We start from the raw sequence: 24,597 nt of genomic DNA, 5'->3' as shown, positions 1-24,597 counted from the left end.
TAGCTTTTGCAACAGCTGGGTGGTCTAATGTGCATTCAGGTTAGGATTTTGAGGAGAAAGATTCCAAGTTTCAACCATGAAACTTCTGCTACCTGAATCTAAAGACATGCTAGTGTGGATAAAGACTCCTCAAGCTCTGTTAAGTGAGGATCCTGAGAATGATGTTAGTAAATCTGCAATATGTGAGCTGATGAGGCAAATTCTGTTGTGCCTGTTCCTGGGTTTAGAAACCTGTAAAACTGCATCCGCTCCTAATGCACTGAGGGTCACTCTCAGTTTTGGACTTGATAGCTCTGAGTATTGCATGCATATAACTGTCCCATCCAAGACTGTCCTTCAGTATTTCATGAACTGCATATTATTATTATTAGCTGACTAAACTTCTAATTTTATGCAAGTGAACAAATCTTATGTGTGCCTTGGGTTAAAGTAGGGAAAAATTCTGACTTGCTTTTACACAGGAGAATGTGGCAGAGGAAGTTTCTTCCAATTTGGATAAAAAACTGTTTGAGCTACTTCTGGCAATCAGCCGGTGTTTGAATAATATGGAGGAGATGTTGAACACCTCAGTCCTCTCCACCGAAGAGGCAGCCATGCAGCAGGTTCTTTATGAGGTAACTTTCCTAGAGCATCCAGGGGAAAGGGGAACCATGGTTGATTTCTTTTGCAAGAACAATTTGTATGGCCTGACATTTCTTCTCGTTTTTGCTGGTATTCCTCGGGAGTAGCTTTGTGTTTTTTGGTGGTGCACAGATCTGGATCTTTTGCCTGTTAACAATTACCAGCTCACGTACCACTGCATTTTGCAGGCAGGTCTCCTTGGACAGAGACCATTTTCACTCATGTTATCTTTTTTCCAACCCTTTAGACTCTTTCTGTTGAGCTGCAAAAACTTCATGCTGATCTGAGTGATAAAAAGGACAATCTTTTAAAGTCTATTACCTGCGCTGGTGGGAGCACAGATGTGTTCTGTGAGTGCTTTAACAACTTACAGGCATGGCTGGAACAAACTCAAGTTGCCACTGCTTCAAGGAGCAATTCAGTGAAAGCTGGGCTGGATCATAATAGCAGTTACCAGGTACTCCACTGCCAAATGCACATCTTGTTTCACAGCATCTGTTAGACTTCTCAGTGTTAATGCATTTGAGTTACAAATGAGGCATCTATAATGGTCTTTTATTTTTTTTTGGTACTAAACAAACTTGTCTTGGTCTCTCAAGAAGCAAATTTATTTTGCTCTTTACAGTGTTGTTTACAGAGCTGACTGCCTTAGAAGCCTTGATCACAGTAGAAAGTTTACATGCAAAGCATTGAAGTAACTTGGGATCCCATGTATGCTGATCTACAGACTAAACCAAGTTTCTGTGGGGAAGGATTAGGCCAGGGAAGGGTTTCTATATCCTTTCCGCTACCTTGTGGACTCAGGAGTGATCAGAGTTAGTGCCAAAAGCTCTGTTGTTCTCAGAATATATGTTATGAGATACTTCTTCGTTGGTGCAGTGTCCAGCTCTGCTCTACCTACAGCTATGCATTGGAGGTTGATTTAACCCTTGGTATTTGCTGTTCCTTGAGATTTTGTGCCACAGTAACAGAAGCTACAGTCTTGCGAAGTTGTGTTTCTTTTGTTGTTCTTCAGAAAAGCATATAATTAGAAACTTTGCTGTAGTTTCTTGCGATGGGCTAAGTCTAATAGCTATTGTTGAAAAATATTTAATGAGGAATCCTTTCTGAAAAAAAAGGAGAGAAGAACTTGGTCTTTGAAATACAGTTTCCGATGTTCAGCAGAGCTCCAGTGTGCTCATCATCAAGTCAGCCTATCTCTGTGCTGCTGAATAATAGAACAGTTCCTTTGAAGAACACTGAGATGTTGTCTCCAAACAGGGACAGGGCTGATATTGCTATGTTTACTCCTGCAGAATCCATTGAGCTCCATCAGTTGTCAGTATTAGGCTTATTTTCTCATTTTCAGAAGAGAAGAATTTGTTTCTCTGTAAGTTTCGCAGATCTTTACAGTCATAGAAGATCACTGTGACAGAGAAATCTCATTTTTTATACACTGACAGGGAATTTCCCTCTCTAAATTATTTCTTTGAGCCCAGAATGTGTATGCTTTTTTTGTGTGTTGAAGTAAAAGTGCTTTTGCTGTGAGAGAGCCGTCTTGTTTGCTATGTAATTTTGTCTGCTCATTGCTATACTCTTGTGTGTGATATACTTATGGTGATTGTTACTTTTTCAGAATGAAACCAGGCTGCTTTATGATCAATTAACTGAGAAAAAAGCTACTTTGCAACAATGCTTGAATGCAATTCGTGGACATAATGTTTCTGAGCAGCTTCAGGTAATTTCATTTGTAGGAAAAGAAAAGCTAGCGTTTCCAGTTTTCTATGATTTACTGTTTCATATTTTCTAAAGTTTGAGTCTCACTTGTGTTTTAAGAATGAGAGAAGGAGGGAGTTCAGTATTTATCACCCCTTTTTTCCTACTACATCCCAATCCATAGTTGGACTTAATTCCAGTCCTTTTACTAGCCGGTGTGGAGGAACCAGTCTCCCTACAACCTATTGGAACAAATACACCCCAGACTATGGCAGAGAAGAGAAAAAGCTGCACAAAGTACAGCACTCCACATATTATGCCTTCCTAATATTCAAATTTTCTTCATGGAAATAGGACTGCAGTATTTGTATCTACTCATTCAGGAGTTATAAGCAGTTCATTATAGTGTAGCATTTGACCAGTTAAGGTTTTCTTCAACCTTTGTAGGGATTAGCAGAGAATTGAAAATGAACAGGCTGCTTATCCTCTCCAGAATGGTCATCAACCACCTACCTACTTGCTGTTGGTGCAGAAGGAGGTTCCACAAACATTTTTGTTGCAGACTCATAACCTTGTTTACAAGCATGATTTTCTGCCAGGCTGAAAGCTATGTTCAGCCCCCAAGTAGGGGGCTGCTGCCTTGAACATATTCTGTGAGGCAACCACCCTTAGAAAAAGAACATCAGCTGTACATAACTTCCCTTCATTCAGAAAGAACCTGCCTCAATCCATCCCTGATTGAATCTTTCCAGTTCATGAGAAAATGGTATTTTCTGAGGCCATGATTCCTTTTAATGATGGCTGTTGAGTTAGTAAACTGAAGCACCCTGAATGTTATACTGAGACACAAGACCTGAATTTTCTTCCTGGCTGTGCCATGTGAACCCAGTAAGGTGTGTTGTGAACAGTCTTGTCTAATTATCTCATAAACTCATATTTTGTCTGTAATTTCAGAAAACTGATGCCTGTGCTTTGGAACTGCAAAACTTGGAAAACCAAGTGGCAAAACTGAGAGGCTATGGGGAAAGATTCCAGTTACCTGTCACCTTAATCCAGGAAGCTTATAAATTAGAGGTAAGAACATAGTACAGTTTCTACTTATGCAGTAAGGTTTGATTTTTCTGTGCAAAGTTTTTTAAGCATTGAAAGGCTGATAGTCATTTTGCAGTCTGGGAATGTGCACTTGGATTTGTAGGATTCATTTCTATCTTTCATGAATCACTAAACTTTGTTCACATTGCAGGATGTTTTGGATGACATGTGGGGGATTTTGAAAGCAAAGTATGAGGAGCTGAATTCTCCTTCCATCAGTGAGAGCCAATATGAGGACTTACTTCATGGTTTTGCAGAGCTAGTTGCTATTGGACAAGAGAAGGTTGCACAAGATGCAAAGCAGCTGACAAAAAGCAGAGCAGCTCTACAGTCTCACCTGGAAAATCACAAGGTATGGGATTCTCATCACAGCCCTGCTCAGATCAGATCAGCACAGCAAGAGAGCTATTTTCTGTGACAGGTTTTCCTCGAGTGTCATAAAGAATAGTAAGTATCTCATAGTGTACAAGAGGGACTGAAGTTCATGCAGAAAACAATGCAAAGCTTTTAGTAATCTGAAGTAGGACCCACTAAAACAAGAAAGTGGAGTTATTACAACTGCAGTTTTGGTAATAAATTAAGATCAGGATTTCAGTTTGCCAGTCTATATTATACTGTGGCTTACCTCAGATCATAATGATATGCGAAGAAAACATATCCTTCTAATTTTTTATAATTGGATTCCTGAAGTTGCTGTCTAACAGCTAGGAGTTGAGGCTTTGCTTCCAGCATTCTATGCCCTCATGATTTGATGGAGGAAACTTAGTCATAACAGCTCTTCTCTGAAGGGAGGGTAGTTTAGATGCTCGCCTTTTCTGTTCACTGTTCCCTGGTTCCTGCTGCAATGTGTTTGATGGAAGATCCTGAGAATACACCTGCATCCCCATTGTCCTGCTGCATGACAAGAAGCCCTGGTCAATGCTAGTCACTGGCAAATATCTCAGTCATGTCACTGCCTTGATTTAGCCACTCCATGTAGCTCAAACTCCCTACAGAATTGCTTCAGGATGCCAAGCGCTGCAGATTACTACTCTATAGCCATAAGAATGGTGTTTGTCACTTACTCACAAATTACCCTAAGCAAATTAAAATGTATGGAATGTATTTACGAAGGAAAACATACACAGAGTATATTTACACTCCAAATTTATACATGTTGATTTACAAAAGTAAAAGGAACTGCAAAAGTAATTGTTCCTGCTCTGGGTCTGCTCAAGACTTATCAGAATGCTCACACAGTTTAGGATACAGTCCTAAAGTGCAATCCTTGTACTAGATATTAGTTCTTAGTGAAGAAGATCTTGATGGAAGAGTATAATCTTAAGTTCTCAAAACTTTTTCGTGGGGGTAAGTATTTTGTTGAGATTCAGCTGTTTCCCAAGGGCTCAGCTGAGCCATGACTAAATCAAGCTCTTTGTGCCCTTCTCTATTCTTAACCCTTAGAACTGATCATACCTGATGATAGGAGTCACCTCCCAACCAGGTGAAAGAAACTGAATAATGGCTGTCTGGTGATAACTACTTCACACTAAACTCAATTTAACTATTGTTAAAACTCTTCCACTTTTGTCCTCCAATATCTTTGTATTGCATATGAACTGAAGGCGTGAATGTAGATCTTTTTCTTTATAAATGTATAAATGAAAACAGTGTATGCAGTTCATCACTGGTTTCTAGTCTGACTCCAAAATTATCAGTAATCCATCTTGGGTTGATGCAGCGTTTGGGTAGAAGGCTCCTGATCCTCCTTTGATAGGTCCTGAAAGTGTCTGCTTCTCTCAGTGAGCCTTCTCTCTCTTCTGCATACTCCTGCTCTGGGTGCATGATTTCTCTTACAGAGTGAGCTTTAACTTGTTTTTTTCTTCAGGACTTTTTCCACAACCTCATGACTCACATGGCTTTCATGGAAGCATTTTCCAAGAAAGTGACTCCCTCCGTCCTACAAAAGAGAGAGAAATTCTGGAGAGGGATGGTGAATGAAGTCAGATTGCTGGAGCAGAAGGCCAGCCAGTATGGTGTACACTTAGAGAGCTTGTTAAAGGTAATGAGCCAAAAGAAACCCAAAGTAAAAGCTGGAAGAAAGGAATAGTTGCTTCTAGGGGAACTCTTTCCACATCAGTGATTCTTTGTCTAGTATTTGTCCTTTCATATCTCCATTGAATAGCAATTTGTTCTCTGTGTGTCAGTAAACTGTCTTTTTTTCCTTGACACACCTTTGGAAGTAGGCATTTCAATCTGTTACTCTGATGTGGGTGGGACTTCATGACTTTCTCACAGTAATTTTGGAGTGCCTGGACTGACGGTAGAGCCATTCTAGACATAAAATTCCGGTACCGTTTTAATATTAAATATAAAAGTTGTTCTTAAAACACCCCTAAGGAAATAAAAACTGAAGCATACCTCTTTCAAATTAAATATCTTGAAGATATTCTTTGAATTATTTCATCTGTGGTGAAATCATGTCTCACTTTACTTACCTGCTTACATGTTCTGTTTCATTAACACAAGAGCTGCTTGTGCCAGATTAAGCATTAAGTCTGATGTAGAGAAAACACTGATGTGTGTTACATTAATGATGTAATCTGTTTTTTAGGAATGGACAGAATTTGATGATGAATGTCTAGCTTTCAATAAGGAGTTAGAGACACTTACTTCTACGTTACCATCTGTGAATTTGGTTGAAGAAACAGAAGAAAGATTAATGGAAAGGATTACACTCCTCCAGGTATCGATGTGTCTGTCTCTCTAATTGGTTTTCTTCTTGAATCTATAAGGCTGGCAAAAAAAAGATTAATTAGAGTATGAAGAGAAGCCAATTTGCAGGACAGTATTTCCTTTTTGTTCTTGGCTGTGTGGGGATGCACGCTGGAAACTTCTGTGTTACTTTTTATCTCCTGCCCTGATTCCTGACTGACCAATGAAAATACAATTCTTTTTGTAGAAAATGGCAAGTAGGCTATTGGCTTGTTCCCAACTGCATCTCTGTTGGCAGAGCTACGCCTTTATTTAGAACATCAAGTCCAGTTTAAAATATTTTAACTGTTTGAAACATACAAATGTAAGGATATAAAAGCAGCCTATATGGTTGTTTTATAAAATTGAGAAGAGATGGTGTTCCATAAGCTTAGTGATGTATCCTCTGAGAGTGATCTGTCTTCCTCACAGGTTTGAACTTTCTGTGTCTTCAGAGGAGCTACTCTATTAGAAGTTTTGGAAATGGGTCTATACAGAGTCCAATTTTATATTTAGATTCATAGACTATAAAGGCAAAAAGAAGTACTGTCCTTTAATGTACCTGATTGTATAAAAGAGACCACGGGATGTTCTCAGAGAATTCTGAGCTATAGGTATCTTTTGAAGTAAATCAACAGCAGATACTGACAGTCACAGTGGCCCTCTGGTGCTTTTGGTGCCCATCACAGTGAAATGGGAGATACGTTATATTTGCATAGCCATTCATTGTGAAGTTGTTTGGTTTCCTTTATTTCTTAAGAGTGAAGGTCTAGTTAAAAACTTCAATCTTTATTTTCCTTAATGACATCAGAAACAAAGTAGTAAAGCTTTAGAAGATGCTTCTGGGAGTTGTCCAAGCACTGGAGCTTCACAGTTTCAAGGACAGAGCAAAATACAGTTCTCTGGAGCATAATTCCTGCTAGACAAATATCCCTATTAATATTAAATATTCTGTCTGGAGAGAAGTGAGAAACTTACATTTCAAATAGTTGCTCCTTTCTGTCTTCTTCCCAGGACCAATCTACTTCCTGGGATTTTTTTTCTTGTCTCTTTTCTCATTTTGACCTTCCAGTGAAGTGTAGTAATGGCAAAATGATGCTTTGTTTTGTTTTTATTCAGCTGTCTAGGCAAGCCCAGGTGTTCCTATATCTTTGACTTAACATCTTCACTGTTCTCTCACATTCCTCCTGGCCACCATCATTCAGTACTTATCCCAACAGCTTATTTCAAATGTCTGGTAACATTTTTTTAAAATAAGATAGACACAGAAACCCTACTAAGAACATCTGCTGGCGATGGTCATGTGTTCAGATGATGCATCCAGGTCTTATAGATAGCATGCATTCATAGCCTGAAGTTTACATGCATTTACATGCAATGAAGTACAGATTGCTTCAGAATGGAAAATAAAATATATAACGGATTAAATGTAAAATTAAGACGTTCCAGCAAATGATATGTGCTTTGATAGTCGTGTTTTCAAATTTCAAAATGTTATTGTTTTGCAAACTTGCCATATTCTGATAGCAAATCAAAAGCACTGTTGATGAGAAGCATGCCAGGCTGTACCAGATGGTGAAAGAAGGGAAGAAATTGCTGACTGCTGTGAGCTGTCCGGAAATAACAAGTCAGATTGCGAAGCTGGAAGAGCAGTGGTTGTCCTTAACCAAAAAAGCTGGCAATGAACTACACAGACTTCAAACGTTACTCAAACTCTTGGTCAGGTGGGTTATAACTCAGAAGGCAATTGGAGATACCAGCTTGAAATAACAGTTAGAAACTGTTTTCTGAAATACTGATAGGCAATTATGAAATGATGTAGTGCCTTTTACTTAAAACCAGAAAAAAATAAAGCAGTGGTGATCACTGACCCTTTATTATATAGCAGATCTTCTCGCACTTCTTTGCTTCCCATTTATTTTTGTGGGAACAGTTTTGATTGTTGTCATTGTTAAGTCAGAGTACCTAGGTGAGAATTAGCTACATCGTGCTGCTGCTCATATATTTAAAGTGCTAACAGGTGTTCTGATCATGGTCCCCTAAGTACTTTGGCTCACCATGAATGCAAGCTAGCCTTTATTCCCATGCAAAGGCGTACTGCGTGACTCCACATATAAATGATCGCCCTTACAGACACTCAAGACCTGGCTGAAATGCTGCCTCAACCTGCATTTCGAAGCTCTCTGAAGGGGAAAGACCCAAGTATGCTCTGTGCTTTCACATGGCTCTAGCCAACTGTCAGTGTGGCACAGGCGTCAGAATAGCCTTCTCACACAGAGCGCCGCTTGGAGGGTGAGAAATACATCCTAGATTCAAATAGGAGGCATATGTCTGTGTGTTTTGTTTCCTTCTTTTAGCTACAACAGGGACTCGGAGGAGTTAAGGAAATGGCTGGATTCTGCTGAGCAGAGAATGAAATTTTGGAAGGAGCAATCACTCAACGTGTCGCAAGATCTTCCCACCATCAGGGATAACATCAACAGCTTGTTTGTAAGTCTGATCTCCTACCAGATTGAGATGATACATCATGACTTCTAATGCAAGTGATCCTTTTGAGTGTTTTTTGTATTTATCATGACCCAGATGCTGCCAGCAGAATATGACACTGAATAACTGCATGTCCCAGAGCTACTCCATTACCTGGATGGAGAACTTTGAGGATGGGAGGCCACAAAAAAAACTTCCTTTAGATTGCTAGGCCAGCCTGAGTGTGTAAATCAGAGTGAGATCCTCTCATAGTGAGCTTCCAGTTCCAACATATCACAATCCAGCCAATATCTGTTATGCATGTATAGAATAATGGTATGGTTTCTTTCTTGCTCCTGATGCCAAAAACCAGATACAGCAGTTCAGCTCAGCTGATAGGCCTCTTACCAACTGAAGTGAACTCATGGAGCAGGAATGAAGTCACTGGAGCTTTGGGGTTGGTCAGCCAAAGTCAGGAAAGAGAAAATCTGTAGAAAAGTATATCCTAAATTGAATTTCATGTCTTTGCCTGCTCCCTGGTGCTGTATGACTAGCCTGGATATTCTACCTTGATGTGAGGTCTGACAAAGAGAGTGTTGCATGGTGGAAAATCAAGGCATTGTGGAGGTTGGGTAGGTAGGTATGTGTTGGACAGAGATTTGAGAGCTAGGGTTGCTCCCTTGACCTCTGTGTGATATGGAGATGGGAATATTTCTAATCCCCATGGAGCAAGAGGTAGTACTCGGCAATATATCAAGATGGGCAGAAAAAGGCCTTAGGTATTGCCAGAACGTGCTGAGTTTAGGTTTTCTGAACTTTACAGACTTGCTAAAATCCATTCGTTAAGACAGTTCATTCAGTGACTGAAAACCTGGTTTGTCCTCTTTATCTAAATAGATGTAGAAATATTTACCTTCTCTTAAAATTCTCCCATGCACCTCAGACATTCTCTAAGGAAGTTGATGACAAATCTTCCCTGAAGTCGTCTGTGGTCAGCGCTGCCAACCAGCTCTTTCACGTGAAGCAGGCAGATACTGCAGCACTTAGGTCAACTTTGGCAAAGTTTGAGCAAAAGTGGGGAGAACTGATTACACAGCTCCCAGCTATCCAAGAAAAGCTGCACCAGGTGAGGAGAAACTCTCCTACTATCTCTCAGTTCAAGCTAAATAATTACTTTTAAATGTTGCTACTGGGATTCAGTTGGCTACTGTGTAAGGCCTGCAAAGTAACTCTTTCTTAATTAGCTGTCTTGTCTTGCTTTCAGAATATCCCCAATATTATCCTGCTGTTTAGTTATTGTAGTGTTTTGCAAGTATCTATCACCTTTCTGGTTTTATATGAAATTCAGTTACGATTAGAAATAATTTTATTTCAAATTTCTGAGTTCTCTAACTTTTTTTTAAATTTGTCATATATTCCTCTGAAGCTCAGAGCTCACTGTAAAGTTCATAGCCCAATAATTGCAATTATATGCCCTTCTAAAAATACAGATGTCGTCTTCCTTGATATTTCTAATAAGTGGAGTGTGGAGGATTCATTATATTCTTTACCCCCAGCTTCAAATGGAAAAACTTTCCTCACGGGAAGCTATTGCTGAACTAATGATGTGGCTGGACCATGTGGAACAACAGCAAGGACATGAAGAACCAATAAATGCACAAAGTAGCACAGCTCAAGTCAGAAGTCTCCTTCAGAAGTACAAGGTAAATGGAAAACTGAAAGTCCAGGCTTAGCTTGTGACTGTTTTGCTGTCACAAGCATGGAAGGAGCCTCGAGACACTGTTATATCCTCATCCTTGCACTCAGGAGGGTTTCCCAAACAGCCTTAAAAGTACCTTAACACCTTCTGTTATAATAACCCTTTTGCTTCCATGCTACACAAGACACTGCCTGCTCTGCATACAGCTGCAGCCAGCTGTTCTGTAATCTCCTTTTCCTTATGCTATCTCATCTGTCTCACTCATTCCCTCTCTCTTGCATTTAGACTATAGGATGTGTTGAGTAGGAAAGCTTTGCTTCCTTACAGAGCTAGTCTCTGCATTTGTGCTGTGCTTTAGTCTACCTTTTCACCAAGGAATACCTCATAATTCTGGCGCTCTGTAGCGAGGATCCATTTAACTGGACAACATGGATTTTGAATATAATGTTTTATCAAAAGAGTGTACCTGCTAGGAAAGAAGGAGCAGGTCTTTGTCCTTGCAGAGAGCCTGCAGCAGACTAATAACTCTGTTTAGATGCTAAAGCTCCGATGAGAGAGGCATATTGCCCCAGTCACAGGAAGGGTTCACACCATTCTTGTACGTCTGCAGATGTCAGGAAGCCCAACCTCAAGGCATAAATCCCTACAGAGATCTGTTTTTCTCTGGCTTTGCAGAGCTACTGAGCAGTGCTCTGGGCTCAGTCAGGATAGCACTTCCTAGCCTGTGGTAGCTGCACTGCTCAGGTGCTTTGATACTGCACACTGTGTCACTGGAACTGACCAGATTAAAACTGTTGAACTAATTGTTTTGTGGTTTTGTTCCTTTTTGTTTGTTTGTTTTCATTCCTCCAGGAATATATGATGGAAATGAACTTTAAGCAGTGGATGGTAGATTTTGTTAACCAGTCACTCTTGCAAATGAGCACTTGTGATGTGGAAAGCAAGAGGTATGAGAGGACAGAATTTGCTGAGTGTCTCGGCGAGATGAACTTACGGTGGCACAGGCTGCAGGCATCCCTGAACAGAAAGGTTTGAGTGCATTTAATTGCTTTCTGTCTCACAACTCTGATCTTGGCAATACTAGTGCTCTGTATTTTGCAAACGCACTTTCTCCAAAAACACTACTGAACACAGATTTTTGTATTTACATTCAAAGCACTATTTAGAGAAAAATATGTTGTAGTCTCAAATTTTGTCATGGAATGGGCAGCCCTGTTTCTTCCCACCTCTAGCCTTACGTAAATTAGAATATTCTGTAACTTTCAGATACAAGACCTGGAACACCTTTTGGAAGATACCACTGAAAATGAGAACAAAGCACAGACTTTACATAATTGGCTGGAAGTGCAGAGCGATCGAATGAGATCTTTACAAACCCCAGCAAGTCTAATCTCTGCACAGAACACATTAGATGATTGCAAGGTAAAACATTGTATAAGTGGGTTATTATTGTACAATATGTACGTAACGCTTTGCTGAATCCAGCCTGAAGAACTGCACGGACTTGAGCAGGACGAAATGTAAAGGAAGTTGCCATTTCCTGGAATACTGTAGTGTAATTTTAATCGAAGCATGGTAGGTTCAAACTAGATCTGCTGTTAATGTGAACTGCCATTTTAAGTTTTTTTCCTGCAGCTGAAGATGCATCTGCATCGTGTTGTTGTTTCATGGTGTTTGGAATTTTAGAGATTGTATTCTGAGATGCCTCGAAAAGAAATAGTTTTCTCAGTTCAGCACAGTTATGGCAAATGCCATCGATTCCATTAGTTTGAAGAGCTCTGTAGTGGTAATATTTTGGGATCTACACAGCCTCATTTGAGAAAAACCGTAACACTCTATACAAGTGCCCTAGAGTGTAATCTTTCTTTGCAAACCTCAAGAATCTGGATGTACTTTGGTTTTGTTGCATTTTTCTAGATATCAGCTCCCTCAAAATTAGAACAGGTGTAGCCAGCTAATAACTAAATCCTATTACACTGACAGTCTGTTGTTTTCATTCAGTACAATGTTCTCTATTTTTTTACATGGAATATTTGTTCTTTCATTGCCATAGTTACATGCCTCTCTCTCATAGTAGGCTGCTATTATTCCCTGGAGTATTCTGTTATACACAGAGTTACTCGTCTCCCTGAAGCACTCTAAAATATACTGGGGGCTCAGAATGAGAGCAGGACAGGGTAACTTTGGCTAAAATACTGCCCTATTCACAGCAAGGTACAGCGTTAGGATGCAGGTGGCTAAAATGTTTCATTAAAATTGTTTGCTCAATAAAAATGAGATCAAAAATTGATAAAGTTTTATGGACAGTAGACTGGGGAAAGAAAGATCATGACTTTAAGTGTAGTGTTATAGGGAAGCATTATGGCCCACTGTGTGTATGAATATTTATTAATGTTGTGTAAAACTCATTGATGAGCATCTGTATTAACAGGAAATCTTTCTGCATCTGGAGAGGTACAAAGAGGCCCGCATGGTGGCTGAGGAATTAGCTCTTGCTGATCTCCTTCTCAGACATGATGTCCATACTGACACTAAATGGACTGCTTCTGGTTCTACCTGCCTAAGGAACTGCTGACATTTTTAATCCCCATAAAGAAACATTCAGTATCGGGGCTAAAATGGTGGTGGTGCTGCATGGCTAAAGAGGACTGGTTTTAAAAAACAGTATTTATCTAAGCTCTTTACACGGATGAGTTTTTCTATGTTGTCATTAATAGATCTTATTTATCTTATTATTACAGATCTTACTTATCTTCCTTCTCTCTCTCTCTTTTTCTCATTTAGGACCTAGAAAATCAGCTTGCAACTAAATCCAAAATGCTCGATGAGCTCAAGCAGAGTGTGTCTTCGAATGGTAGTACAGAACAAACCCCAGAAGCTTTGTCTTTCAGAATAGCTGACCTTTGTGAAATGAAGGACAATGTAGTCAGCCAGGTAAATGATTTGATTGCGTTCCAGCACATATTCTTTCCACTAGTGTTATTAGTTTTCTTCATGAAATATCAGAGGCTGGTACAAAAAAAAAAGAAAAGCAGAGTATTTTTAATCTTAACCTTCTAAGAACTTCCTTTTAAGTCTGTACCATCCAGAAGTTAACCTATTTCCAAGATTAAGAGAGAAAAAAGTCTGCTATCAAAGAAGTTTGAATAAAGGGGGAGGAGGTACAGAGACCCATCTGCGGTTTAAGAAAATTATAAAATTGCACGGATAGTTTTCTGTTATCTTATGCTTTCCTACTTGATCTGCTTCTCTAATCTGTACTCTCGTCTTCTTTGTTGGGAGTGTGCTCCATTTACACTGGCCATTTACTTTTCTGCCTCCCAGCTACTCTCTCCTCTATATACCTGGGAGGCTTCCACTGGCTTCAAACCCTATGTAGTCCTCAGTTGCTTCAAGGAAAGCCAGACAGATTGGTTTTCCATACAAACGGACTCCAAGACAGTCTGTATATGTAGTTGTATTAGCTTTATACTTGAAACTGATCTTCTTTACCTAGATGTAATTGATAGATACAAAAGATCTAATAATGGCTACAGCTAAGGGTTTGACTTTGTGACAATAAATAGCCATATGTTGCAGAGGATTATATGTAATCCAGTAATTGTGTTTATAGTTAAGATTCCTTTATACTTTTTATTACAAGTGCTCTGATTTCATTCCTCAAAACTTTGTGAAACTTGAATCTTTTTACTTGAACTCTTCCACACGAGATGTCAGACCCGGATGAGGTTGCTCCTTCTTGTTTTATGTTTCAACAGAGATTGTATGATTGTTTCTCATCTAGAAAACAGATTTGCATGTATGTGCATGGTAAAAAAGGAAAGTTCTTCATTTCAGTGCAGAGCTGGGGTTTGAATTTGGCAGGATTAGCAGCCTAGTGATTAGCGATTCCAATTATAGCCACAGTGGGTCATGGTAATTTTAGTATTTTATGACTTAAGTATTGAACTTAGAATCTGCAGCTTGCTACAGCCTAGTTGTTTGCATGAGCAGTGAAACACAAAGCAGTTTTTTTCCTGTGTATGACTGGCCTCAGCAGGAGCCAGGCTGTGACTTCAAATGCATGGCTAAGGAGATGTGCAACCTTGCTTGTACTATCTGTAGGTTGATCTTGAGACTGTGAGTCTTGAGACTGTGAGTCTGTGGCTCAGAGGCATTTCATGAGTACGATGTCTTTCCATCTTCTTTGTGTGGGCAGTAATTAGCTGCAGGCTACAAAAAGCAATTAGAGATTCTTCCCACCTACACCATGATTCAAGTGAGAATAAGGTTGATTAACCCATCTTCTCCTGCGTGCCTGGAACTATGATACTATGATACAGTGATTCATTCGGTCTATTTAGCGTGCACTGTCGTTTGGAAAAGCTTTCATCTTCCATTGAGTGGATGCATAGCTGGAACTGAAATCTGTCACCTGAACAGGTTCCATGGAAACATGCTTTTTGCCTTGCCCAGTTTGCCAAAGCATCTGATACTGGCATAAGTGAAAACAGATACTGAACTAGATTAATGTTTCATCTAACCCAGGACATATGTTAGGTGCTTACCTGATACAGAAGGGTAAAAATGATAAGCCACACTGAAGGAGAACTGTGGCAAATGGAAACTTGCTTGCCCCAGTACAGGTTACAAGATTGCAATAATGGAAGAAGCAAAGAGAAAATGAAAAGGATCTCTCTTATTTGACTGCACATGAGAATCCTGTAGTTCCTAGACAGTAGTTTTGGCAGGCTGTGTTAGAGCACAGTGACAGAAGAGGGATGATAGCTCTCCAAGTATTTTAGCAACAACTTCTTCCATACAAAGAAATTTCTGTTCAGATTTTGACTAAATAAAACTTGTTCTCTGGATCAAACTGTCTGCTTCCTTAAAAGATTGAGGCTCTCAACTTCTTACATTTTTGTGGTGATTTTGGCAGGAAAGAATAAACTTTCTTCTTCAGTACTTATTTAATTTTTGGTTTGGAATTATGGCTGACAGGAAAGTGCTACCTTGAAATCTAGTTACATTTTTATTTCCAGCAAATTGTGGTACTTCTCTCCAAATACTGTTTATTGCTTGCTTTGAAGCCTGCGCAATTCATTACCAAGTAGGAGAATACTCCAATTCTTGTGGATTGTCATGAATCGAATATTAAGCTGAGATTGTAAAGTCAGTTTAAAGGTGATTTATACGTGAGGACTACCCAAGAGACTAACACAAGTGGTTTGTTTGTAGGTTGCACAGCTGAAGACCTCAATGCAGTCAATACTGGAGCAGTGGAGAGTATATGATGACATTTATGCAGAAGTCAGCTTATTGATGACAAGATATTTGTACTGCATAGACCAGTGCAAGCCCTCTGTGCTGTCGCTGGAAGCTTTGAAAAACCAGGTCAAAACTCTCCAGGTAAATCTACTGAAGTTGTCTTAATTCTGTGCTTACTTCTGTGCCTTTAAACAAACAAAATTCACTGAGAAAGAAGCATACATTTTTCTCTTAAGCAGCTTCCTTTTTATTGTAGTGCCACAGAAGTCAGTAGATTATTTTTTTTTTTACTTATTTATTCTTTAACCTCCAGAGACACTGATGCTTGTTTCTAGATTTCTCACTTTAGACTTAGCATTCACCAAGGAAATGAAAGATGTTGGCTCTTGGCTCATTGGCTGAAATGGAATTTACCTCTTCACTTGCATTTCCCAGGGAGATGCCCTGCCACCAGGCTGCAGCTGGAGGTGATACTGTGCACACGGGTTGCGAGAGAAAGTTGGGCAAGGCACTGTGTCTCTAGATTTGTGGGTTGTCCTGCTGCTGTTGTAGAGGCTGAGCAACTACAGCGGGCATTCTGGCTGGCTTTGGGTCTGACTGCTTTACAGATATGGCTAAAATCTCCTTACCTGGCTTTAAACCTGTTTCAGAATACCTCTTTTGGCTCATTTTCAAGTTACATCAGCAGTGGTGCAAGTCAGACTGAGATGATAGATCCTGGACACATCTCAGCAGTAAAGTTTGCTTTAGTACTTCCACTCCCACCTAGGGACAAATAATAAATAGGAGGAACTGGGGACCTTCTTACCTCTTTCCTTACTTCACCTTCTTCATTTTTTATCTGGATCATTTCCTGGATGTGATCCATGGCAGGGTTCTTCAATCATGTGTGTCAGGAGGGGGAATACACTGGAGCTGGAGACATGAGTTATTGAGCCAACTTTACCACCAATGGAGATTTCCATGGAACAGCAGCCTAAAATAAGACATTCTGATTTCTAGTGAATTGATTTGGTAACTTCAAAGCCACGGGTTCTCACTTCAGTTTAAAATAAGCTGACTGAAGAATTTTTTCATGTCGACCCCTTCACTTCTCTTTTAATTTCTTAATTTTTAGGATCACGTTATGTTTTCTGCAAACTTTTTAGTCTGTGCTGCAAGTGAGTAGCATTATTGCTACTACTGTATCACTTCCAATCTGTAGTGGAAGCTAGGCATACAACATTGATCTTCACAACTAATTGCAATAATTCATTTTGCAGTCTCTTCAGGATGAGTTGGAAAACAGTGAAGAAAGTTGGGCCAAGCTCCAGGCAGCTGCCAATAATCTGAAGAAGAACTGCTCCCCCTCCTTTGCAGAGATTATCAATCAGAAGTGCACAGAGGCACACACCAGGTACACTTACAAAAAAGAACCACATCTGTTAGCATTAAATAAAATTGCTGAGGTAGGATTTCAATGTATGTCACATTTCTAAATCTCTGTTAGCAATGCTTTCCTGTCTAAGGGTACCCTTGTAACGAGTAGCTGGTGCTACCTGTTTGGTGATGGATCACAGAGCACAAAATGGTGCTGTGTCAAGTGGCTTTCAGTAACCTGGCTGTGAATGCAAAGAAACTCCCCTAGGACTCCTACACCAAATCATATTCTGATTCACAAGGTGCATCTCCAAGCAAAATGCTCTTAGCACAATTTGATATGTTGACAGGTGGAGCTCAGTAAATGAAAACATCACTGATCAGTTGCGGACGGCACAAGCAACGCTTCAGCTCTGGCAGCCCTATGATAGTTTATGTACTGAGGCAGCAGCCAAGTTACAACAGCATGAAGAGCAGTGCACTCAGCTCTTGGATGCTCACATGCCTGAAGATAATATGATAGAGACCCTGAAACAGAGGATACAGGATGTAAAGGTACGTGAATATGTTTCTGCTGCCTTATAATAACGAGGATGTATTTACCAAAAAAAAAATCCATCAAATCTAATGAATTCTTTCTTTTCCTCCTCCACCCCCACACCAAAAAATAATCCAGCCAGTGGAAAACATGAAATTTGATTTTTCCCATTAACATAACCTTTGTTTCCTTTGAATACTTTGACCAGATCCTGAGGCCAAATCAAACTACAGCTGGCATAGAGAGCAAAGAGGAGCAATAATATTTCATCTCTGTCACTTTTTGCTCTATACAAAAAATCTTGCCTATGCTGCAAAGGAACATTAAGCCAAAAATGATTTACTTCACGCAGCACAGCTTGGGAGGAGAGATAATATCCACTAGAAAAATAGCTGTCAAAAAAGGACCAGTTTTCCAGAACACAAGACCATCTTGAGGTCTTCTACAGTCATCTTTAAATTGGTTGTATTTGGTTTTGGTCTTTTTTTTGGCCTGGTCTGATAAGTTCACAGATTTCAGAGCTCATTATAGTATTCCAGACACTTCTGACTTTAGGTAAATGAGATTTCATACTGAGACCACAGAGTACATTTGACTCTTTCAGGCAGCAAACTGTCATTAGGTTCTGACATTTTTGGTTTCTTCAAAATGCAATGAAGAAATACAATAACCCTTATTTCAGGACAGAGCAACGATTTGTAACACTTTATGAAACTTTATCCACATGTTGGAAGAATTCCAGAGTATCCTATTTTGCATGTAGCTAACTGAGAAATTTTCTGTTATGGCAGAGAGTTCATATATTTCTCCCATGTCAGAAATAACTTACAGTGGCAAAACCTAGAACAAAACATTTTAACTTCTTTGTGATCTATTAATAGCTATGATACATACATTTGTAAAGACGTTAGCAAAGAGGCATCACGTTTTCTGGAAATTTTTGGAAAGATTTTTGCACCTACTAAGCATGCCATAACTACTAGTGTGCCATTAACTCTGTAGATCCTGTTCCAGTTTACATGAGTAGGACACACACAATTTATTGTATTTTGCAAAATGATGAATTGGAAGAATGGGGAACAGTGACATGTCATGTTACATGTATTTGAAACTACATGTGCATTTTAAGTTGTATTTTAATCTCTCTAATCTTATCCTGTAGTAGATATTACCACAATAAATATAGATAAAGTCTAATACACAGTGTAACAAATCAGAATGGGTTTTCTCATCTGACAAGTGATAGGACACAGGGAAATGGCCTCAAGTTGCACCATGGAGGTTCAGATTAGATGTCAGGAAGAATTTATTTGTGGAAAAGGAGGTTGGTCACTGGAATAGGGAAGTGATGGAGTCTCCATGCCTGGAGGTATTTAAAAGATGTGTGGCTATAGCAGTTAGGGACATAGTTTAATGGTAGACATGGTAGTGTTAAGCAACAGTTGGACTTGATGGTGGTAAGGGTCTTTTGTGACCTAAATGATTCTATAATTTCAAATTATTAAATTGCTAAAGCTGTAGCTTACAATACAATCCCTTTCAAAGACAGAGGTAAGGGTCTAAGAGCCATTTTGCTTTTTAGGGAAGCATGTCTGTTCTTTGTCATCAATCAAAAGCCTTTGTTTGATACAGTGAAGACAATATACTGTGGCAAATTCCAGGGAGAGTTGTGGCTAAAAGTAAATGACACTTGTAGTAAGTGGTATGTTTCAGAATGACTCCTTGCCATTCCTTGTCCAGGTGTCAAGTTTGTAACAGAATGCTATTTCTCATCTGCAGTATGAGCCAGATTCTCCATCTGCTAGTGTAAATCTGGTCTGTATAGATGGATATTCTAATTTCTCTCCCTGATCTGTTCTCTAAAAGCAGTAAAGCCCACTGCCTGCACTGGTGTTCCATTGAACTTTGAACTGTGCCTTTCCCAGCACTAGAGTCAATGGGTACAATTCCTATTATCCTCTGAGTAAAAGACTGAATTTGGCTCGCAGAGGAGATCAACCAAAAGAGCTTAGTTACAGCAACAAAAGATACTAAATGAAAATGGCACATGAATGAAGATCTGATTCATTTGCTGACCTTCTTTAATTTCCTCTTCTCTCATCAGAATTTACAGCATGGTCTTCAAAACCTAGTGGAATGCCGTTCCCAAATTTCTGAGTTGGCTGATCAGATAAAACAGCAGGTTGGGACAGCTGCACAAGCCATTCTGTTGGAGAAGCTGCAACCGCTCCAGAGAGCATCCTATTTGGAAAAGATGTTGCAAAGGAAGTTAGATGAATTTGAGGTATTTTTATGAACAGAAAACTAGCTGTCAGAGTGTGTTAGCTTCTTCACTGGAGTCCTGTATTTCATGAATGGAAATGAAACTAAAATAATAAATTAAAATTCAGGTTTTATAGAAAATAAAATAAAGCTCGATGGTATGGTCAACTATGTAAAGAATTAACACGTGAAGCCAAAAGGACAGATGAAGGAAGGGTTTCAGCCTCTTACCTGCTTGTGTTGCTATAACAAGCCTTTGTAAGTGGGCCCTCAGATGATTGCAGGTCAGGAAACTTTTTTTATTATGAGCTTCGAAGTAAGTTGTAAACGTTCTCAGCTCTGCCTTGGAACAATCCTAAGGGCTTCAGTTTGCTTCGAAAAGAATGAACACAATGTACCTAAAACCAATCCAGATCTACAAGAAGGTATCCCAGATGCCCACATTTCTTCCAGATACGTAAGAATCGCTCAAGATTTATAGCTTCTATTTCTTGAAATCTGCTTTGGCTTTAACATTGCACTTACCCAGTGCAAACAATTAAGTTCACTCAGTGAGTTATAAATACATTGGAAGTTGGATTAAACATCTTTTTGTCTTTCTGAGGGTACTGCTTATTGCTCCTTTTTGTATAGCAAATACGTGTATTACACCAGCTCATAATTAATGTAAATATGCCATGTTCATTCTAGTTCAATCTTTTACAACTGGAGGATTTTAAGAACTGTCTTGAAACTCTGGAGGGTCATGTCAAGAATTGCACAGATGCCTTTGATAGTCTCCATCTAGAGGGAGAAACAGACAACTCGGAACTGCTCATGGTATGTTCAATTTCCCAAGTACAAAAAGATGAATAATCAGGATTTAAGAGTCTTAATTAAGGAATTCTGTGTTCTAAGTATCATAGGTGTGGCACTTCTATCAGAGTAACTGGAATCTCATCCAAAAAAATTATTTAGATACATAAAAACTAGGTATGTGTTGCAGGCCAAATGGACTACATGAAGGGGCAGAAAATCACATGGATTTGGAGTTGATGGGAGATCCTTTTTTCCCAGCTTTATTCTGCAGCTACATAGTCTTTGTACTGTACACATAGGGTACAAAGTTAATCTGCAAGTGCCGGCTCATGTGTATCTGCTCAATCCTATTGAGAAAGTGGGCCTCCTGTAAGGAAACTGACGTGTTTGCTTCCAATAAACTGTGAAGTTAACATAAAAACGTGAGGTTTCTTGGGTTAGCATTTTGATTGCCATCAACTTGCCTTTTTACTTCCAGAATCACATGCTGGAGCTTGCTGCCCTTTCTCCAAGCATAGAGAGTTTGAATGAAGCAAGTATTAAGCTGCCCCTCAGTGAATTCACCCTAAAGAAGATGCAGAACTTGACTCGGCAGTGGAGTCAGAAGACAGCAACTGCTTTGGAACATTGCAGGTGTGAAAGGCAAACAAAGAAGTCATTACTAACTGTTACCTTTTCTTTGTGGAAAATGAAAATGAAATTAAAGCATGGGAAGTATTTACAGCTGTTCACAGCTTTCTCAGGGGGTTTCTAAGTTAGATTTCTACCCTTCCAACTTACTCCAGAGTGTTTCTGTGGTTCTATAATTCTGTAATTTAGTGGCTAGTTCTGTTCCAAGTCACTTGAAGCAAAAATGTAAATGGCTATAGGTGAAAAAAGGTAGAAAAGTGCCAAGCAAAGCCCTACTGTGTTAGCATTAGTAACTGCCACAGTAGAACATATGTAAACATATGCAGGAAACCAACCACCAGCAAAATATTTCCCAATGATTTCTTTTGTTTTACAGTGTGCTTGAGGGAACTCAAACTGATGAAAAGAAATTCTTTCAGAAATGTGAAAACTGGATGAAATTCCTAGAAAAAATGAAAGAGGCCCTGAAAACTGATATTCCAGGACGATTTGAAGAACTGCAAGAGCAACAGAGAGTCTATGAGGTAAAGCTAACTCTAAAAATTGAAATAACTTGGAATGATGGATAGGAAATGATGTGATAGGAAATCCTTAGACAATACTGTTCCTTTCGAAATTAGATCTGTGAGGAGTTTTACAGTTTTACAGTTTTACTGTGGCAACTTGCTAGGCAGTTTGCTGGGGATTTGGCAGAAACCTCACCAGTTCCTGGGAGAAGTACATTTTAAAGAAAATATCTTCATGGCATATTTCCTTTCTGACCAGCTGGTAGGTTTTGATGGAAATCTGTTTCCAAACATTTGCTGTTGCTATAGGGAGGGATAGCCCTTCACACCTATATGACCAGTCATTCAGAGGGGATGGGTATCGTGCATGTGGATGCAATTCTAAGCGAAGTGTCCTATAGACTTAGTCCTAGTGGCAGGAAAATGGAAAAATAAACAAAATACAGGAAAAAAGTCATGTGGTAAATGCTTAGTGTCAAGAACTCTTAGAGTGAGCTTTGTGCTACTGCAGTGGGCCAGAGCTTCACAATATCCCAAGGACTTATGCTAATTCCACGTGGTATTAATTCTCTGCATGTTAATGATATTCACTAGGATCCATAGAAGTTCTTTGCTCTCTCTTATGTTTCTCCAAATCAGTTTACTCATTGCAATAAAATGTTATAAAACAAGTGTAGTAAAGGGTAAATTCAGCCTTATGTCTTTTTTTATTCCTGTGGTTTTCTGTCCAGATTGCATTTCTTGTGAATGAATCCAGCAAACTTCAGCTCCTGTCGGGTTACCACATAGGTGCAAATTCCTCCTGATATTCCAAAAGTGTGGAATCTTTTAGGGTGCATCCGATGATAGCACTTGATAATACTAGAGCTTTTGGCATTTAAAATTATGTGCTGTCACTGCAGAGGAGCAGAATCAGCTTTCACAGCAAAGATTGTTCAACGAATAGTTAACTGTTGTTCTCATGGCATTTTCAGATGCTGCAAACTGAGATTTCAATAAATCAGCAGACATTTAATTCTATCATAGCAAAAGTTCTACTGTTCCTGGAATCTGGAGAAGCAGAAAAAAGGTAATACATTTGTTTTTTATCTCAAAGATCTTGCTAATTCAGTGAATAGGTTCTCCTCCTTGCATTCGGTATTGAACGTTTGTTCTCTTGAAGACATAAACTCAAATTGCTGATCAGATTTTCTCTTTAAATAATCTCCTGGCACATTTAGCAAAAGTGTGAGGAGGTGCAAAAGAAACACAGGTGCTCAGACTCCACTTTTGATAGTATAACTGGATGTTCTGCCAAAAATGATTAATTAATTGGTCCTGTACATGAAGCTTCCTTGTCTGCTGCTGCTGCTTCCCTGCAATTGTTTGAACAGTGTGGCTGAGAGGCCACCTTCTTGCAGAGGGTAATGAGAATGCTGCATATAAAGGTCCCTTTCTCTCTTCCCAGACCTCTCCACTTCAAATTAAAGTACACGGAGGTGTGAGACTGTTTACATTGCCCCAAGCTCAAACAACAGTCCATTAAGTCTTTGGCCCCACGCAATCCAGAACACAACAGCTAAACCTGTTTTTTATTATTATGATCTTACTCTTTTCTCTTAATCAATGGAGACTAAGAAGAGGCGTATAATGTTTGTGAGCAGAGGTTCAACTGCCTCAGGCATTTCTGCTGTGAAGGTATTACTCCTCTCTGCTAAAGCTTGCTTCTTCCACCGAGTTGGCAGGACAAAACTTCAGTGTGAAGTCCATAGCTTGGCTTAAAGATGCCAGGGAAGGTAGGGCTCAATAAAGCGAAGCAACTAGATTTTTTGTTGAAGCTAACCCCACAAACACATCTGTATAAGAGCTAATATGGGGGCCATGGCTTCCTGCAGAGAAGGAGAAGGGATAGCCAGGGGATCTCTTTAACCATTCCATCTAGATGTGATTGGTCATCTAAATATGTTGCAGGAGAAGTGTTCAGGTGGGTTCAGTAGCAACACAGAGCCTTTTCACTTTGCAGTTACACACCTCTGCTTTAGGATACAACGATGGCTGAACAGCCTGGTAAATGCACAAATGAATTTTGCAGTGCAATGAGGGATCTTGTCTCACTTGCATTATCTTCCTTGTTCTTCGGATAAATGTCTAGTGCATATTGTTTCTGTGATTGCAGTACTACGTATGTTGCTATAACACAATAGCAAGAATGACTTGCATTATCCATTTTTGTATCATATAAAAGTTGTTTTGCTTTGCTCAAAAGATGGAATACATAGAGCAGAGCTAAGCTTGTGGATGTATAGAGCTTTTTGCTCAGTTGGGCATTGCAATTCGAATTTTACAATATTCCAGATGTAAATCCATCGCAGTTATTGGATAATGCAGCCTTGAGGTCAAAATATTTTACCACTCAACACCTGTTGTCTGCAGGACAGAGTTTATTTCCAAGCTCACGATGCTGAAAGAGCAGTGGCAGAATGTTATCCGGTTGGTTCAGCAGAGGAAGAAAGATATTGATGGACTTGTGAGCCAGTGGCAGCTCTTCAGGGGTTCACTGCGGAGCCTCGGCAGGTTCCTTGCTGATATAAACAGCTTCCTCACAGCTGTGAAGAGCCAGGACTGCTACAGCCTTTACCACCTTAGAAATCTAATTCATGATTTCAAGGTACTGTATCTCTTTCTGATAAATCTAAAATCTGTGATCTTCCTCAGATTGGAGCTTCTGTCCAGTATGAAAAAAAAAGCTTTGAAATAACCGGAATGTGTGATGATGTGTGTCCTGAGTGTGCAGGAATGGACAGGAGATGCCAGGAGCAGAAGGCAGAGAACTTGCGAGGGCATCTGTCCTTGGGGCCACCATTCCAGAATGCACTGAAACCAGGCAGCAGTTTTTTGGAGCAGCGAATTCTGCATTTTACATGCAGTGGAAATCACGTTTCCCTTTGTTCATCCTGTCTTAGCTTTTCATT

General features: G+C 39.6%; 1 protein-coding gene across 6 annotated transcripts in view; it reads left to right on the top strand.

Moving 5' to 3' along the window:
• SYNE2 (spectrin repeat containing nuclear envelope protein 2) overlaps positions 1-24,597 on the top strand; it is a 158,690-nt gene that overhangs the window by 95,270 nt on the left and 38,823 nt on the right. For 5 of the 6 annotated variants that reach the window (XM_021403871.1, XM_021403873.1, XM_021403872.1 and 2 more), the window contains 23 exons: positions 462-614; positions 869-1,078; positions 2,237-2,338; positions 3,271-3,390; positions 3,560-3,760; positions 5,276-5,449; positions 6,002-6,133; positions 7,669-7,865; positions 8,499-8,631; positions 9,551-9,733; positions 10,164-10,310; positions 11,159-11,335; positions 11,573-11,728; positions 13,091-13,240; positions 15,524-15,694; positions 16,816-16,949; positions 17,263-17,467; positions 19,555-19,734; positions 20,403-20,531; positions 20,989-21,143; positions 21,517-21,664; positions 22,621-22,715; positions 24,059-24,293. In XM_021403871.1, the coding sequence (XP_021259546.1) occupies positions 462-614; positions 869-1,078; positions 2,237-2,338; positions 3,271-3,390; positions 3,560-3,760; positions 5,276-5,449; positions 6,002-6,133; positions 7,669-7,865; positions 8,499-8,631; positions 9,551-9,733; positions 10,164-10,310; positions 11,159-11,335; positions 11,573-11,728; positions 13,091-13,240; positions 15,524-15,694; positions 16,816-16,949; positions 17,263-17,467; positions 19,555-19,734; positions 20,403-20,531; positions 20,989-21,143; positions 21,517-21,664; positions 22,621-22,715; positions 24,059-24,293 (3,687 nt within the window). Of the gene's footprint in view, positions 1-461; positions 615-868; positions 1,079-2,236; positions 2,339-3,270; positions 3,391-3,559; positions 3,761-5,275; positions 5,450-6,001; positions 6,134-7,668; positions 7,866-8,498; positions 8,632-9,550; positions 9,734-10,163; positions 10,311-11,158; positions 11,336-11,572; positions 11,729-13,090; positions 13,241-15,523; positions 15,695-16,815; positions 16,950-17,262; positions 17,468-19,554; positions 19,735-20,402; positions 20,532-20,988; positions 21,144-21,516; positions 21,665-22,620; positions 22,716-24,056; positions 24,294-24,597 lie in introns of those variants that run through there. The other variant, XM_021403875.1, reaches the window with a different exon arrangement.

This window comes from Numida meleagris, chromosome 6, assembly GCF_002078875.1.
Source record: "Numida meleagris isolate 19003 breed g44 Domestic line chromosome 6, NumMel1.0, whole genome shotgun sequence".
NCBI lineage: Eukaryota > Metazoa > Chordata > Aves > Galliformes > Numididae > Numida > Numida meleagris.
The sequence above is the reverse complement of the archived record's forward strand: the minus strand, read 5'-3'. Positions and strand labels throughout refer to the sequence as shown.